Consider the following 18,099-nt stretch of genomic DNA (forward strand, 5'->3'; position numbering starts at 1 on the left):
TGATTGTACTGAAATGTGTGTTGGCATCACAACCATCATAAAATGATAAAAATCCATCCAGTGTTTTTTTTTTAAATCTCCTTATATGTTTTCCCCTGTCTCAAATCAAGCCGTTTGACCTAGTGACGTCACACGGTCGGACGCCCCTTCCACGATTGTTGATTGACAGCAGCGTTTCAACACAGACCCGCCCTCGCTCGTGAGCGAGCTGTCAATCATAGTCTGCGCGGACATTGTTGATACGCTGGAGCAGAATGGCGTCTAAGCGATTATGGTGTTCTGTTCTTGGGTGTAATAACAAACACAGCAGTCATTTTGATGTTCCTAAATCCGAACCGCTGAAGACGCAGTGGCTGAGTTTTGTTTTCGAAGGGAATATTCCCCACGATCAACGTCAATGCTTTCATGTTTGCGCGAATCATTTCACACACCGGACTGCTTTATAAACGAGGGTCAGTGTAAAGCTGGTTTTGCTAAGAAGCTGCTCCTGAAAAAAGGATCGGTACCAACTATTCGTGTTCCTGCTGCACCTCCAGGAGAAGTGAGTGTAAAGTTTTATTAACCTTTATATTAATATTTATATTAATCTTTGCAAATCGCTTGCTGCACGCTTCACGATGAATGCGGCTGAGGTTTACACTCAGGGTACATTACGACATGTTTTCTATGTACGACGTTCTCAATATAATTCATAATCCCACGTTTATAATGAACAACGCGTTATGGTTATTGTGTTATTATTACAAACGGTGTACGCACAGAACAGAGGGGCGGGGTGAGCAAAGCTCATTATCATTTAAAGACGCGTGCACTTAAATGGCGTGCTGAAAACAGAGCTGTTTTTGACCAGGTAAAATTTGTGTTTTCTTACATGAGCCTACTAATGAGAATTTTTTATTAAAGTATATTACAAACTTTTAATTTAGACCCTAAATAATCATATTAGCTTGTACAAAAATGGCATTATATGACCCCTTTAAAGCGTCACTACATTCAGGTTTCCACACTCCCAAAATGCTCACCAACGTACACGTCGCTCTCGTAGCCCTCACTACTGAATAGCTGACCGCAGCCAAAGTCTACCACCTTGAGGTCTAACGAGTTTCTCTTCAACAGGAAATTCGAGATAGGTCTGACTGCAGAACCACACCCACCCCTAAACCTACCCATCTCCACCCCCTGATCCCTAAACCCACCCCTAAACCTACCCATCTCCACCCCCTGATCCCTAAACCCACCCCTAAACCTACCCATCTCCACCCCTTAGATGCTTTTACCCCGCCCACTTCCGGCATCAGACTGTTAGGCTGGCGCTGTCATCCTCACACTGCTATGACGTTTGGTCCTGCGGTTCTGCAGTTGGTTAATATTGGGAAATTCTGCGCCATGCTCGATGCAGTGTTGTACTGCCAGCACAGCCTGTCGCATGAAGACCCGTGCTACTGTTTCACACACTTCAGGATTACGACGAGTGATGAAGTCCAGCAAGCTCTCGCAGGGTTCGGGGAACTCCATGATGAGAGTGAATTTGCGAGTGTGTTCAAACCGCTCGTATAGTTGTATGACGTAGGGGCTTATGGGTTCTCGCCTCATCATTAGCAGCAACGCCACTTCTGTAATGAGAGGTTCAGGATGTCCAGGCTAGAGAAAAGCAGTAGACAGAAGGTTATCTGGGTAAAAATCGGATGAAAACATACCATTTTTAAACATACTTTTCTTTGATCTTTTTAAGTTAATAATTCCACGAATCATAAAACCGTGAAAGTATCTTAAAAAAGCCATTAAATTTACAGTAAAAAAAAATCTAGTGGCAACATTTTTTGTTTTATAGATACAGTAATAAACCGTATTTCATTAACAAATGTAATGTTTATTTACCAACCTATAAAAGTACTAAGCTATTATGTATTATCCACAAGCAGAGAAGATGAATGATATTAATAGAAGGTGCACAGTGTAATACACACGAACACTATAAACACCATCATGGTTAATTCATTTAATAACATTATATGTACCATAAAATCTCTAACATAGCCTAGAAAAAAAAAAACTAAGAAGAAACTTTTTTTTTAACATTGAAAATAGGCTACATCAAATGTAAAGCAAAGAATTCTCTGAAACTTGCCAATGGCAGACTGCCAGACAACTAGCCAGCCACTGACAGGTCACGTGACATGCCAGTATCAGACTGGAAGCTGCCAGCCTGCTGAAGATTGAACCCTACTGGGGTGCAGACCTGAAGCAGGCAGTTGTTCCTGATGCGTCCAGTAGGGGGGAGGAGGATATATGGAGAAATAACATCATTGAACTTCTTCGGTTCGTTAAAACTTTGCTCATAGGACATTACATGATTGTTTCATTCATTTGAAGTGGCTGGTGGGAAATGGTTGTGTTTTTTCTCACAGTCAGACATAACTTTCATCCTGAAAATCAATGTAGCCTACATCCAATTATTATTATTATATATATTTTTTCGAATGTTGACATAATAAGCTAATGCTAAATCAAATATTCGGTCTGGAGATGGGGGAAGGGGTGTTACCTGCAAAAACAACAACTTTTTGTTTAACGGTTCTGCTCCTAACCATCTACTGTATATGCGTCGCAGAAAACCCAGAAGTAAAGAGAATTCACTATTCACTATACAGCTTGCAGTTTACCGAAAAGCAACACTCCAGGAATTTATTTTAAGGAGCACTTCAGTTGAAGCAATTTTGTTGATATTATATTCTTCTCGTATCAACACTTTCTGGTGAATATTTGAGGGCTGTTTAGTAGGGTAGAGTGGGGGAAAACGCCCCCCTTAAGGAAAATGTGACATTACAGTGAAACAAAACATAAATGTGACTAGAATTGCCATCCCGGTTTTGAGTGACTATGGCAGGAGTTATTCACCAAATATTAAAATTGCTCAGCCTTCATAATTAATTAGTATTTTCACTGAAAATATTTTTGTACAAAGGGGGCGTTTTGCCCCAGCGGTGGGGTAAAACGCCCCCCAAGGTGGGGTAAAATGCCCCCTTTCTTACCAACCAGTTTGCTTCATAGATCAACAGCAAAATTAACAGACAATAGTTATACTGCATTAAGTGTAAAACAAAGGATTTGATAGACAGAAATATTTTATTATAGTAATTATGATAGAGAAACTATGCCCCCAGGGGGGGGGCGTTTTACCCCTCAGTGTAGGGGGCGTTTTACCCCACAAGCTATGAGTTTTTTTTTTTTTTTTATATTATTATATTCCTTATAAATAACATATGATCTCAAACTACAGACTTCACTATTCATCTATCATACATCACTGCGATATCCTGCAGAACAATATTCTCTTAAACACTTATTTACTAATATCTGAAAATTATAGCATTTACCATGTAATCCTCTTCTCTTCAAATGTGTCGCTGGTGTCAGCTTATCCATAGAGATTTGTATATCCCCGTTATCAACGTAGTGCATAGCAACAGTAAAAATGTATCTTGACTACTTTTAGTGGTTATTTTGGGAAAAACAGGTGGGGGGCGTTTTACCCCAGGGGGGCGTTTTCCCCCACTCTACCCTAATGTTGTAATATAAGCCTATAGTAAGTAGCCTAAAGTTGTAATGATGTAATGTTTTCAGACTCTTCATTTCATGTTATTTACAGTTTAAACATATATTAAATGCAATTAGTTGAACTTAATGGGTTAGTTCAATCAAAACTGAAAAATATCCCATAATTTACTCACCCTCAAGCCATAGGTGTATATGACTTTCTTCTTTTAGCCAAACACAGTCTGAGTTATATTAAATACTATAACTATGGCTCTTCCAAGCTTTATAATGGGATCGAATGGTAAGATTTTGAAGCCCGAAAAAATGCATCCATCCATCATAAAAGTAAGGGGTTAACAAATGCCTTCTGAGGCAAAGTAATGTGTTTTTGTTCGAAAAATATCCATCTTTATAAACTATAATCACCCAGTAACGGCCGTACGTGAGTCTAGTTCCGACCGGAAAGTGACCTCTAATTCTGATTGTGTTCGGCTGAAAGAAGAAAGTTATATAGCCTACTGAGGATGGCTTTAGGGTGAGTAAATTATTATATATACTTCTCAGTTTTGGTTGACCCTTTAACCCTTTAAGGGTGCTTTTTGACCCACTAAGTAGGACTTACATCTTTATAAGTAATTTCATAATTACTTCTATTGTCTTTAAAACATGGTTAAAGTGTACTGCTGAATTTACTGACAAGCATTTATGGTCAACTAAAATAGACTTCAAAAATTGGGTAACACTTTATTTTACAGTGTCCTTGTTACACATGTAGTTCCTAACAATAAATTATACAACTAACCCTTAACTAAACCCAGTCCTAACACTAACCCTATAGTAAGTACATGTAGATATATTAATATTACTCAGTACTTAGCCTAAATGTAAAATGACATTGTAACAAAGGGCACCTTAATATAAAGTGTTGCCATATTGAAACTTGCCATGCATTTAAATATATTTGCAATTACACATTTTTAATGATGAAGTTGCAGTTTAGCACATTTACAGTGTATGCTTTTAAATACTAAATTTCAACTTAACCTTAACCTACTTGATTATAATGTTAAATGTAATGTCAAATAACACACTACAGCTAACATTATAATCAAGTATGTTAGTCAACAGATCAAAATAATGCACTTCCTAAAATTGTACTGAAACATTATCATGAAAGTGTATTCTTTTTATACTTAAGGGGCCTTTTTTATCTCATTAATATTATCTGCAAGTACAGTTTTTTCAAATATGCCTTTAAGATTTGATGCATGCTACAAGTGCACATATACAATTACACAAGTTTCAAGCATATGATATCCTCTAATAAAAGCTATAACTCACTTTTATTAGAGGCTTATTCTGAATGGGTAAAGTCTCAGATAACACGAAGAATGCTGATAGCAACATCACGCTTAACATACTTCCTAATTAACTATATCATAACTGCCTGCTATCATGGTTCTATACATTATGGTTTGATGTCCTTGTACAAAATGTATTTGTCTACCCAGTGCATGAGTCCATACAGTATATGCCTGGTATGTGGGAATGTGTGTGTTTGCATTCATATATTTTCCTTCCAATGGATCTTCTGTCTTTTCCTGTGCCCAGGGCAACAGTAGTGTCACAATGGTGCAAATGACGTGTCATGGCAGCTGTGTTCCTCTCCCTTCACAGTCCGCAAACACCTGAGGCCGGCTCTTTGTTTGATGTGGAGACATCTGCCATTTAGTCTGTCAGTTTGGGGAAATATTTCAAGGAGTTCAGCCAGTTTTCATACTTTAGAGGTATAGTGCTACTGAGAAGAATTTTTGATACAAAGCCAAAATTGTGCCACTGAGATCCACCTGAAAGAGAAGGAGCTATGATAGATTATGCACAGATCCTGGTGGACGAGGAACTGTTTTCACAGCTGCTGTTTCAATTTGAAAAGCAGTTTATTAGTTGAATTCTATAATTCTAATAATTATAATTTAGCTTCTTAAAAAAATGTATGACACACAATAACTCTAGAGTCTGTAGCAACAAGGTAAAACACTGTTAAGAGTGACTGGCATGAAAAGTGACCAATTAACATGCGGTTTGCTTCCTGCTGACCATTAAAAATGTAGAGGACTTAAGTCCAAAAAAAGGCACAAAAGAAATCCTAAATACTGTATTGCTTTAAATGTTGAACGATTAGCTTTGCAGAACCAAACTGTTTAATATGATCAGCAAATTCTTCTGTAGTTTATTTTTTAAGTTTGAAGGGTTTAAAAAGAGTTGTTGATGTATCATAAGCTGTCTTGTTTTCATGTGAACATGTTGACATGGTGTTAAATTGTTGTATAATTGGCACTGTTTAAAGGGATAGTACACCCAAAAAATGAAAATTATGTCATCACTTACTCTTCCTCAAGTTGTTCCAAACCTGTATAAGTTTCTTTCTTCTGTTGAACACAAAAGAATATATTTTGAAGAATGTTGGTAATCAGACAGTTGACGTTAGCCATTGACTTTTTTTCCTACAATGGAAGTCAATGGGGTCTATCAATTGTCTGGTTACCAACATTCTTCAAAATATCTTCTTTTATGTGTTCAACAGAAGAAAGAAACTCACACCGGTTTGGAAGAACATGAGGGTGAGTAAACTATCCCTTTAACTACAGTTTGCTCCACTGACAGATAAGATTAATATCAAAGCTCCATTTAAAACATGACATACACATACAGCTACAAAATGTGTTAAATTTAAGTAATATATTAATATAAGATTACTCATATAAATGCTCACAGGACAAATAGTCATGCAAGTAGTCACATTTGTGACCACTGGGAGAGCACAGTCTCATTTTTCTGTCATTGACTCGACCCATAAAAATAATTAATACAGTTGCCTTTACATTGTTACATTGTACAACTGTGCAATATTTCACTGACAAAATCTGACTTCCCTTTTTGTAATTGTTTTTTTCAATTGGCCAAGAATAAAGCTCATAGAGTAGGTTAGGCATAATTCTGAGAATATGATATCTGACGCAATAGCCTAACCCAAATGCAGCGTTGCATGCTCTGATCCTTTGTCAATCCTTTGTGAGTGTGTTTATTGTACCTAAATACACTGCCTCAGGGCGACGTGGCCACGCCCACTCTCGAGACTCCGCCCCCTCCGCTCCAGCCTCGACTGTTAACGGAACTGTAGTGTTTAATGTTTACAATCGTTCAGCTTAACTGAGCTATCTGATCCGGAGGCTTTATCTGATCGCCACATAGCATATACAGCGAAAGGACTGGACGCACTGTGAAGGTAATATACTGAAACGTAAGGCTTTTCGTTGTCCTTCTCGAAAGCTTATTAATCGATGTTCGATGAGGCTTCGACTGCAGCGATGTCGTGTATATATTGTAACGTTACAAGGAAATTGAACCTGTTTCATCACGTTTCTTCTCCTGCGATTCCAGCCTGTTATAAACTTGTAATTGCAACTGCGCAAGACAATGAGAGATTAAGCGCATATAGACATGTAACGTTAATCTTATTCAGAAAGGAGTTGTAATATGAAACACTTTGGACGGCTAATAAATGCTTTATTTCATTGTGTTTCTGCATGCACGCATTAGTATGACAGTCTCATATCCCGCTATGTGTGTTGCATAACTTCTTCGGTGCATTCCTGTCACGTACAAACGTTAACTTACACAGTTATTATTTTCTATTAACTATTGTATATTTTTATGACAGTATTGGTTATTTTATCATTTGATTACTTAATTAGTAACTATTCGTTACTATTCATCTACAGGTATTTATTAATTACATAATTGTAATAAATACTACTGTATAGGCTAGTAATAATAACAATCATTATTGTTATTATTGTAGTAGTATAGTATTATTATTAACTTAGTAGTATATTTTATTTAGATTATTTATTATATATTTAATTTCGATTATTAAATGATCAGAAAAGTGATTATTTAATCAAAGTGGTGTCAAAGTTATAAACTGCAGCGATAAGCTCTTTGCACTTTTTCAGCCACTTTGAATTGAACTGCTCATGAAACTCTGAAAACTAAGTAGAAATGACAGAAGTTAAATCATTAAAAGAGAATAGATGTTATGGGATGATTTTGAAAACATTTTAAACATGCAGAGACCACTGTGTCATAATGTCTTTAGGAAGAACAGTTTTGGGTCATGAGCTTTCATCTGATTTCTGATATTATGCAACAGTTGTGGAAAGATTTGTTTGTTCCACATTCACTTTTCAAGGGCTCAGATGTCAAACCATTATAGATGTTATACTTGGCCCTTACTTATAATATATGAATCAATCAAAACTAACTTTAGCTGGACAATAACTTTATTCTAGAGCTGCTGTAAAGCCAAAACAATCTCTGTTACTTTAATTTCCTATTATCACTGTAAAGCTGCTTTGAAACAATTTATATTGTGAAAAGTGCTATATAAATGAAGGTGACTTGACTTGACATGAGATCATTGTGTGAAGTTTACCTCAATGTGACAGAATTGTAACCAGAGTGAAATGAATGACTTCCCCTTTCACAGTATGTCTCGAGAGCAGAAAGTAGTGGAGCGTGCCAGGAAGGCCTTTCTCACCGGCCGGAGCAAATCACTGGAGTACCGCATTACACAGCTAAAAAACCTGCTGCGTTTTGTCAGAGAACGACAGAATGAAATCGCAGAGGGCCTCAAAAAGGATCTCAGAAGGGTTGGTGACCCATCCACTTGTGTATTGTCCACTTCTAAACTCTGTTTGCTTATGTGATATTTGCTTTATATATTTGGCGACAGAGTGAATTTGGAACTCCTTTGTATGAGACTCTGGGTCTGGAGAGTGAGATTAACCTGGCTGTGAGAAATCTGAAAGATTGGGCAGCTCCTCGACCCGTGAGCAAGAGCATGATGACCATCTCAGACCAGGTCTACATCCAGCCTGAGCCCCTGGGAGTAGTGCTGGTCATTGGGGCCTGGAACTACCCCTGGGCAGTCACCATCGGGCCCCTCATTGGAGCTATAGCAGCAGGTAATCGAGTGGAAGTGTGCGTCTGACTGTTTCTATAGGAACCGGAGCTTCTAACGGCAGCTGCAGTGACGCGATGACTTCACCAATCGCGATTGGCTATTATTTAGAAGGCGGGACTTATTCCACCATATTGAGCGTTGCACTTTTCCACATTCAAAACAATACGAGTGACGCGTCTTGTGTAATTCTATAGTCTTTGGGAACGTTCAGTCTCTTGTATGTTGTGTGTGAAAAAAGTTGCTAGCTGCAGTTTACTTAACGGCCACCGGTGTCACTAATAACAATTTGAAAAACGCTGTTTGAAAGTTGGTCAGACCGACACAACAACAAACTTGTAGCCAAGCAGCATTAGGAAACAGTGTAGGAGAGAGAACAAGCAAGAGGGAGATTTGAAGAAAGACTGTAGAAAGAAGGATGGCTGAGAGACATTACAAAATATAAAAGCTCATAAGAATATTGGGTTATGATCAGGAAAGAGCTTTAGTGTTAATATTAGAAAAGCTGTCCAGCGCTGGAGAGAGCTAAGCGAAAGGCCTGAAAACAGACACAGAGGTTGCTTTGATTCCGCTCCATACGTGAGTAACACTGGGTTTGAGTGTCATTGTTCGTCTGGAGCTGCTGTACTGTGTAGCACGCAACTTGTGTTTTTCACTAGCTGTGTGCTTTCTTGTTGTCTCATTTTGTGTGAGCACATGGCTCAAGGAAACACATGACAAGCCATGTGCCCACACCAAACATGACAAAAAACACAAGCACATGGCCAGTAAAACAAATCACAAGCCATGTGCTCACACAAAGTTGCATTACCACAGCATCTCGGGGTATTTTCCCTCCCAAATCTGGTTTCCAGCATGACAAGTTGCTATTTGCAGGAACAAAGTTTCATTAACAGCTTTCTGGGCGCACTCTCACACAACCAATTTGGTTGAATTTAACCATAATCATTGCCCTTAATAGCCAAGGGAAAAACATATTCAACTCTTAAATATTTTAAATGTGTTCACCAGTTTTCTTCAAAATTTTACTTAACAGAATCCAAAATTAAACCTTTTAATTAATTTAGAAGCATTTTAAAGTGTGAAGTCTGTCTTCCTACCTTAACCTTAAGCTATTTTAGCCCGTCTGGAATGGTCCCTGGCAGAATGAAGACAACGTGGTTCATCGTCCCCGTCCACCGACAGAGGGAGATTCAGAGGACTCCTGGAATGGCCCGCCAAATCGTGGTAGATTTTTCCTAAACCTATTTCGCACCTGACCTAAGTCTACCTGGGTCTCTTCTACAATCGACATCCCCGAACGTCTACAGTCGACGTTAGTTTCTCTGGGTCTCGTCTACAATCGACGTCCCCGAACGTCTACAGTCGACGTTTAGTCTACCTGGGTCTCGTCTACAATCGACGTCCCCGAACGTCTACAGTCGACGTTAGTTTCTCTGGGTCTCGTCTCAGTCGACGTCGGCCGAGTCAGTAATCCCTAACTTGTTCCCTTAACTAACCTGCTGCGCAACAATAATAACCAGACAGACTTCAGCAAAAGTCCTTTAGATGCTTAAATCACGGCCGGGAGAGTTTCCCGAGCAGTTCTTAGAGAATCTCCCCCAAGAAGAAGCACGGCCGGACGTTCTCAGACAAATTTCAGAGAGAATCCCACCAGCAAATGGAATACATCAGGTTTTATAGGATAAAGACAGACACAACAAATAAGATCAAGTGACTAACTCATGATTTAACTCATGTCACCTTCTATCAATATGATTGGTTCAATTGGTAAAGCAAGCCCCCACTTTTTTACCCTTGGTACTGGCATAAACAAAAAATCATTGTAAAGGGTTAAGAACTCAGTTGATTACTCAATATATCATGACATAATACAGACAGTGTATTTTTGATTTTGTCATGGTCAGCACTTGAGAATTCTCCATAACACAAATAGACAAAGAACAGAACGTTTTAGTATGTTCTATCCAAAAGGACAGATGTTAGAATGTTAGACCAAAAGGGGAAGTAAGGTTAATATGTTAGAATTGTTAAAGGATTAGTTCACTTTCAAACATTTTTTTGCTGATAATTTACTCACCCCAATGTCATCCAAGATATCCATGTCGATAGATGACGTGACGCGTGACCCTTCCAACGTGATGACGCAATGCGTGGCACATCCAGGGGGCCAATGTTTCATAAAAAACTGAAGCTTCCCCGGGTGCCGCCATTGATTAGCAGACCATCACCTGCGGTTAGCAATCCATTGACTCCCATTCATTTTGGCGTCACTTTGACAGCGAATAACTTTACATCTGAGGCGTTTAAAGACTCCATTTGTCCATGATTTATTTCTAAAGAAACACGAAAATGTATAAAAGGCTCCATTACCTTGTATCGTTATGGCCCCGTTATGTAAACCCGTTACAGTTTTTGTAAAAATAGGCTAACGATTGCGTCATAACCACGCGACTCTCTGTCGCACAGTAGAGAAATTACCGTATGGACAGGAGGAGAAGCTTGCGGGCAATCGGGGGGACGTGGAGGCAAAATGACAAAATAATTCATCAGAATACCTAGCAAAAGTTGCTCCTGCTCCTAGCTCATGGACACCTCCTACTCACGCTCTCCGTCTCTGCAAGTTTCGGAAGGGAATGATTCAGATTTCTCTTGGCACAGCTACTAGAAGACAGACAGGTTGCTCACGTCACATCTACGTCGTCAAGCTCAGTTTGAGTCTGTGCAGTACGGTCAGCCATCAGGAAGTGAGTGCTTCTAATTGACTTCACTTTTCTCCGTTGAATCCAATGGGGTCGCTGTGTCCATTTCTTTTACTGTCTATGGGCACATCTCAGAGATGGAGCATTTGTGGTTAAAAAGTATATATATATATATATTTTTTTTTTTTTGAAAATTAACGATCGTTTCGCTAAATAAGACCCTTATTTCTCGACTGGGATCGTGTCGAGACGTTGAAGCTGCATTGAGACGGACATTTGAACCTTCTTTGAACATTGGTATAGTTGGTTGCCATTGAAGTCCATTATATGGAGAAAAATCCTGGAATGTTTTCCTCAAAAATCTTAATTTCTTTTCGACTAATGAAAGAAAGACATGGATATCTTGGATGACATCGGGGTGAGTAAATTATCCGCAAAATTTTGTTTGAAAGTGAACTAATCCTTTAATATCATGGTAAGATTAAAATTTAGTTTACTATCTTATCTATTAAAAATCCATCACACAACTAACAACCAACTCTTGTTTGTATTTACTCTTGTCTATGTATGTTAATTTTTTGTGCTTCCTTGTCGTTCGTTCATCATCTTCGCTTTATTTTTCGCGAAGCATTATTTTGTTGCGCTTCTGCTACGATACACAGACTTCCACTCTTGCATTGCGTGTGTGAGGAGACCAGCTAGTGAGAGTTGTGCAGACTGATGACTGCTAGAGAATGCAGTGTTTACTCTTTAGGGTCCTTGTCCTTGTTGCATCGGCCTCGCATGCCAGCGATCGGGGTTCGAGGCTGACTCAGAGCAGGGCGGTTAGCATTGGAGGGTGAGCTTTAGAGGCTGAGCAATGAAGAGAGGGGTGTGTTTGTTTGTGTTGATTTCAAATATCAACTATGTTCAGCAAAGACTTTGAGAAATAACATACTGCACCTTTAATAATAGCAGCACTAGAGCTGCATGAACCACAAAAATGTGCAAAACCTGATAATTGTGTTATTCATCAGCACTGATTAAATTTGCTGATTTAATTAGTGATCTAAATATAATCAAGCATTTAAAATATTTCTTAATTATTTACATCATAACTTTTTAAAATGTCAAAAGTGCTTAATTTAGATTTTGAATACCAGATGTGACCATCTGACCATTGTGGTCTGAGACTTATGAACCCCAGTGTATGTGACTGTACATTCTCCACCCACTTTAAAACATTAAATATGAGGCATTTGTCTGAACAATCGGTTTTACATCTTCTCCTCCTCAGTTTTTATAGTGTAGATGGAAAAAACAAACATTTTAGTAACATAAATGAAGAGCACATTTAAGGATAACTGTGTTACTCTGTACTTTGTCCTACTTATGTGAAACTGCCCTGTGCCAACAGACCAAAGTACAGTGCTGTCCCTTTCCCTTAGTCACTATCAACAATGTCAGCACTTGCAAAAATAACCCCTAGAAATACTTTAGATTTTAAAACTATTTATTTATTTATTGTCCCATTTTGAGAATAATGCATGAATTAACTTATGCACATTATTTGCAAGTTTTTTGAAAATGCTGTATTTGCTCTTTTGAACTCACTATCACTATATACAGAGATAGCTTCAGCTGTTATCCCTCTGTCTGTTATCTGTCTTGAAGAATGTTAGTCACCGTTTACTAAGTGAAAAGTCAGGTTTGCAAAACAGAGATAAATTTGAAGTGTTTGTGTTAAAAGTTATTACAGATCATATTTTTTTTATAGTCTATAATTTATATAGATCAGTGGGTGTTACTAAGTTAACATGTGGAGATACAAAACGCCTGTCAATATTTAAGAAAATTGATAATAATATTGTCATATTATAATTAATACTATGTAATTTGACAGGTAATGCAGCTGTGATCAAGCCATCTGAAGTCAGTTCTCACACTTCCAAAGTAATGGAGGATCTCTTACCACTGTACTTGGACAAAGTAAGATTTCTTTCATACATTTCTATAACAAATTGGTTTATAATTTAAATTAACCAAATAAAAAGGATAGTATATACATTTGAATTAGTATACAGTGCAATTTATTCATACTGATGGTGCTAATCTCAGGAGTTGTACCCTGTTGTCACCGGTGGGGTGACAGAGACCCAAGAGCTGCTCAAGCAGCGGTTTGATCACATCTTCTACACTGGGAACGGTACAGTGGGTAAAATCATCATGGAGGCTGCTGCGAAACACTTAACCCCGTCCACTCTGGAGCTGGGCGGAAAGAGCCCGTGCTACATCGACAACAACTGTGACCTCGCCGTCGCATGCCGGTCAGTCCATTTACAACAGTCGGACTCCGGAAGTAAAAACTCCATTCGACTCTCCATAGGGAAATCGATTTTTGACGACAACTCGGAAACCTTTAAAGACAGTTTTACTGTGAGCTATGAGGTTGTTAATCGATAGTATTTGCTACATTATTATAAACTTAGTTTTAAAAGAATCGTGTTTAAAGGAATAGTTTACTTAAAAATGAAAATTCTGTCATCATTTACTCACCCTCAAGTTGTTTCAAACCTGTATGAATTTCTTTCTTCTGCTGAACACAAAAGAAGATATTTTGAAGAATGTCAGAGACCAAACTGTTGAAACAGATTACAACATTTTTAGTAGGAAAAATATACTATGGAAGTCAGTGGGGTCCATCAACTGTTTGGTTACCGACATTCATTAAAATATCTTCCTTTGTGTTCAGCAGAAGAAAGAAATTCATACAGGTTTGAAACAACTTGAGGGTGAGTAAATGATGACAGAATTTTCATTTTTAAGTGAACTATTCCTTTAACAGCGAAATTCGTGGTGAAGAACTACATTACCCATGATGCTGTACAGAAAATTCCACCAATCAGAGTCGAAATAAGTAAAACGCACCAAAAGATCTCACCAAATGACGTAATCAAGTCGTTCTTCCTATGCTCTCAAAATACTTGAATTTATTATTTATTGTTATATATAATCAACATTTTGAATTAGTATTTTTTTATTTCGCAATCGTTTTTAATTTGTTCGCTGTTTGCAATGCTTCATGGGATTGTGGTTCTTTCTTTCACTAAAGTCGTTAAGTACACAGTCTTTTACCTTTGAATTTTTGTCTGATTTTCAAATACTTTTGCTTCAAATCAAAAGTTTGAAATGTTATGATTCACCTCGTAGCTGACTGGCTTGGTCGAAGCCTTTTGTGAAATGCCTATGGGAGAAATGAATGGAAAAAATACTTCCGGAACCAACGCCGCTGAAAAAGTGGGCGGGCACTAATGCACTCTATTAATCTTGAATGTTTGTATGCAATGAATCGGTGAAATGATTTTGAACACGTGTTCTCTGTGACATTACAGGCGTATTGCATGGGGGAAGTATTCAAACTGTGGTCAGACCTGCATTGCTCCGGACTACATACTGTGTGACCCCAGTATACAAGACAGAGTGATTGAAGAGATCAAGAAGAATATTAAAGTATGTATGTAGGTTATTTGTGAATGAAAGTTCATTTGTATTGATACAAATGTTAACAGTAAATGCATTTTAAACTAACATGAACTAACAATAGCATATTTATAAATTAACATTAAATGTGATAACAAATATTTTATTGAGATAAATTATTTATCATAATTAGTTGATGATATCTTATGCATTAACTATCATTAAAATATTTAATCTTATTGTAAAGAGTTACCAATAATTCTATTGATTTAGAAGGCTAACAATGAAAAGTTTGAGGTATGGATTACTAGTATATATGTTAGGAAAGTTTGTTTCCTAGTGGGCCATAATTGCTTAAATTCCACTCTGTTCATATATATACATATAAAGACTGTATATATATATATATATATATATTCATTCATATGAACGGATTGGAATTTAAGCAATTAGTGAAGTCTAAATAAAAAGTGCAAATAAGCAAATAAAAAGAATTTATTTTGATGAAAATGATTAAATTTCATGTATATATGAAATCTATCACTATTTAACATTCTATAAATATAAAATGTAAAATAAGCCAATACATGCCTTCATTTGTGTTGATCAGGAATTCTATACCGAAGACCCCAAAAAATGTCTGGATTATGGACGCATCATCAATGAGCGCCACTTCAAGAGACTGATGGCATTGTTGGAGGGCAGCAGCGTCGCTGTGGGGGGTGAAAACGACGAGTCAGAGTGCTACATTGGTAAACTTTAGCTGCATTGCTAATGCTAAGTCACTAACAGAAAATAGCTTACTTCCGTGTTGCAGAATAAGGTGTTTATTCAACATGGATATCTTCACAGCTCCTACAGTTTTAAGGGACGTGAAGCCGGATGCCAAGGTGATGCAGGATGAGATCTTCGGGCCTCTGTTGCCCGTCCTGACAGTGAGCGGTGCAGATGAAGCCATCAAATTCATCAACCAGAGAGAGAAGCCCCTTGCCTTGTACATCTTCTCTTCAGACAACAAGGTTTAAGGATCATTCATTCATTATATAGAGAAAAATCATGTTCTACTTAAGACAATGGTACAGATCTGTTCTTTGATTACAGCTGATCAAGCGCATGATAGCGGAGACCTCTAGCGGTGGAGTGTTGGCCAATGACTGTTTGATGCACTTCTCTGTAAGCTCCTTGCCGTTTGGTGGAGTTGGTGAGTTCTTTTTGTTTTTTTTTAAGTAAACTTCTTTTGTTTTTTTCAGAGAGTCTCATGCATGTGATGTTTTGATGTGTGGACTGTACTGTAGCTCAGCTCTTGGACTCCCCCTGCAGGTAACAGTGGGATGGGCCGCTATCATGGCAAGTACGGGTTTGACCACTTGAGCCACTTGCGCGGCTGTCTGATCAAACAGCTGAAGATGGAGGGGGTGAATAAGATGCGTTATCCACCACATACAGCAGATAAGCTGGGCTGGGCACGCTTTTTCATCCTCAAACACGTCGACTTTGGCAGTCTGGGCCGCATGGCGCTGCTGGCTCTGCTGGCGGTCTTTGTTGCAGTGATTTTACAGGTAACTGAGCATCATGTGAAATACGATTTTTAAAACTATCATCATAGATTTTTATTTTTCTACTTCTAAAAGAAGTCATTTGATATTATTTAGTATTTTATGGATTTGTTTTTGTATAAATAAGCATACAAGTTTTTTTTTACGAAAGTATCATTTTTATTTATATATAGATATTTAATATACTGTATTATATGTTATATAGATATTATTATACATATAAAATATATTGATAATTTTTATAAAACAATACTAGTAGCACTAGTACACCAATGTTCAATAGAATTTATGACTAATAATAATCAAAATAAGCAATTCTTCCACCAACTGATAATGTTTTTTAACATTACTAGTATAGATTGTTTCCATTTATTATTAAATAAACATGATTTATATATAATATTTTGTATATTATTCTATATTATAGTATATTATAATAATTAATTATATAATTAAATATATATGATATTATATTTTTATAAAATACCAGTATGATTGAAGACACCAGTGTTCAATGAATAAAATGTATTATTAATAATTATCAAAATAAACAAGTGGTATAGTTTAATAACATCCTACTGTATATATATATAAATATTATCTTAAAAATAGATTAAAAATAGAATCACATGGCTCATCCAATCAGATGTCAGAGCTAAAACTCTCAATGAACATTTGATTCCTGACAGACTCTTCTTGTTGTTTTTACAGAGAAACTATACTGATTAATAATGAACAATATGAAGAAATCTTACCTCCACTCAGAAGACCTGGGTCAGATGGGGGGAAAACTCCTACAGAAGTGCTGCTTCTCTCCTTTGCCTTCGTTATATTATCATGGCCATGATTCATTTCCATCATTATGACAATGATGCATTTTAGGCCATTTAAACTAACATGCCGTTTTAATGCTAATTATGATATCTGAAGCACTTTAATCAGTGTTTATTTTAGAATACACTTTTTTTTATGCAGATGCTCGCCATCCTGTCCATGTATGGGATGTTTTTAATGAAGGAAATTAAGGTCACTCAGAGTAGATTTAATAATTTTTTTTTTCTTAAGCAATATATAAACACACTAATTATGTGTTTATATGTATTTTGAATAAGATGTCCAGCATTTTAAAGAAATGCACATTTCAAGTCTAACTGTGAGTTTTGTGAAGGCTTAACAAGCGGTTTGTGCTGCAGTTATGTGGTTCCGCCAGATTTATTTATGAAGGATTGTTTCATATGATGAATATAATACAGAATACATAGTTATCCTGAACGTTTCATTTTAAAATGGATAGTTCACTCACTCACTCGCATGATGCCCCAAATCAGTTTGTCTTTCCCTTTTCTCTGAAACACAAATGAAGGAATTTTGAATAATTGTAACGCTGCTCTTTTTCCACACAATGCAAGTATATGGGGACTGCAATATGGGTTTGCACCAGCGTGAGGGTGATTTTGGTGAACTATATCTTTAAGAAAGCAGACCAACTGCACCATAAATGTAATGTGTTCCTAAAAATATTTCTACAATATACCTGACAACCATTTCACTCTAATAATATATGCTACATTATGAATGTTATGTATCTGACGGATCAAAGCATTTTTAGTCCTTATAGTAATGCCATAGATTTTGAGATACTTTTATGACACACAGAAATAATTTTTAATGTAACAATAAACTTGTTTTTACACAGCTGCATGTGGGCTTTCTAGTTTAATTGTGTAGCTTCTGGCATCTCACTGGCTGTGTAGCAGGTGGAAGAATGTCTGTCATGTTCGTCATGGCTTCTGTTTGCGTTTTATTCTTCTTTCCTTTATCT

At 37.2% G+C, this 18,099-nt stretch overlaps 1 protein-coding gene across 3 annotated transcripts; it reads left to right on the top strand.

Annotated features, from left to right (window-relative positions):
• The first annotated feature begins 5,231 nt into the window (after positions 1–5,231).
• Positions 5,232–17,978, top strand: aldh3a2b (aldehyde dehydrogenase 3 family, member A2b). 3 transcript variants are annotated; one of them, XM_084387341.1, is made up of 11 exons: positions 5,232–5,324; positions 8,087–8,249; positions 8,333–8,564; positions 13,145–13,230; positions 13,360–13,568; positions 14,634–14,751; positions 15,332–15,473; positions 15,574–15,740; positions 15,823–15,922; positions 16,042–16,280; positions 16,989–17,978. In XM_084387341.1, exons 2-11 carry the CDS (start codon positions 8,088–8,090, stop codon positions 17,004–17,006), a joined length of 1,473 nt encoding a protein of 490 aa, XP_084243467.1. In that variant the 5' UTR covers positions 5,232–5,324; position 8,087; the 3' UTR covers positions 17,007–17,978. The 3 variants fall into 3 exon arrangements, with proteins under 3 accessions (XP_084243467.1, XP_084243465.1, XP_084243466.1); XM_084387339.1 differs by lacking the exon at positions 5,232–5,324 and adding an exon at positions 6,645–6,823; XM_084387340.1 differs by lacking the exon at positions 5,232–5,324 and adding an exon at positions 6,688–6,838.
• The last annotated feature ends 121 nt before the right edge of the window (positions 17,979–18,099 follow it).

Source organism: Rutilus rutilus (genome assembly GCF_951802725.1).
Source record: "Rutilus rutilus genome assembly, chromosome: 18".
NCBI classification, from domain to species: Eukaryota; Metazoa; Chordata; class Actinopteri; order Cypriniformes; family Leuciscidae; genus Rutilus; species Rutilus rutilus.

What these genes read in the sequence shown, in the direction of transcription:
- aldh3a2b (XM_084387341.1), top strand. Translation starts at nt 8,088, where the DNA reads ATGTCTCGAGAGCAGAAAGTAGTGGAGCGTGCCAGGAAGGCCTTTCTC. An exon ending in TCAAAAAGGATCTCAGAAGG is followed by an intron (nt 8,250 to 8,332) that starts GTTGGTGACCCA and finishes ATTTGGCGACAG; the next exon opens with AGTGAATTTGGAACTCCTTT. An exon ending in CATTGGAGCTATAGCAGCAG is followed by an intron (nt 8,565 to 13,144) that starts GTAATCGAGTGG and finishes GTAATTTGACAG; the next exon opens with GTAATGCAGCTGTGATCAAG.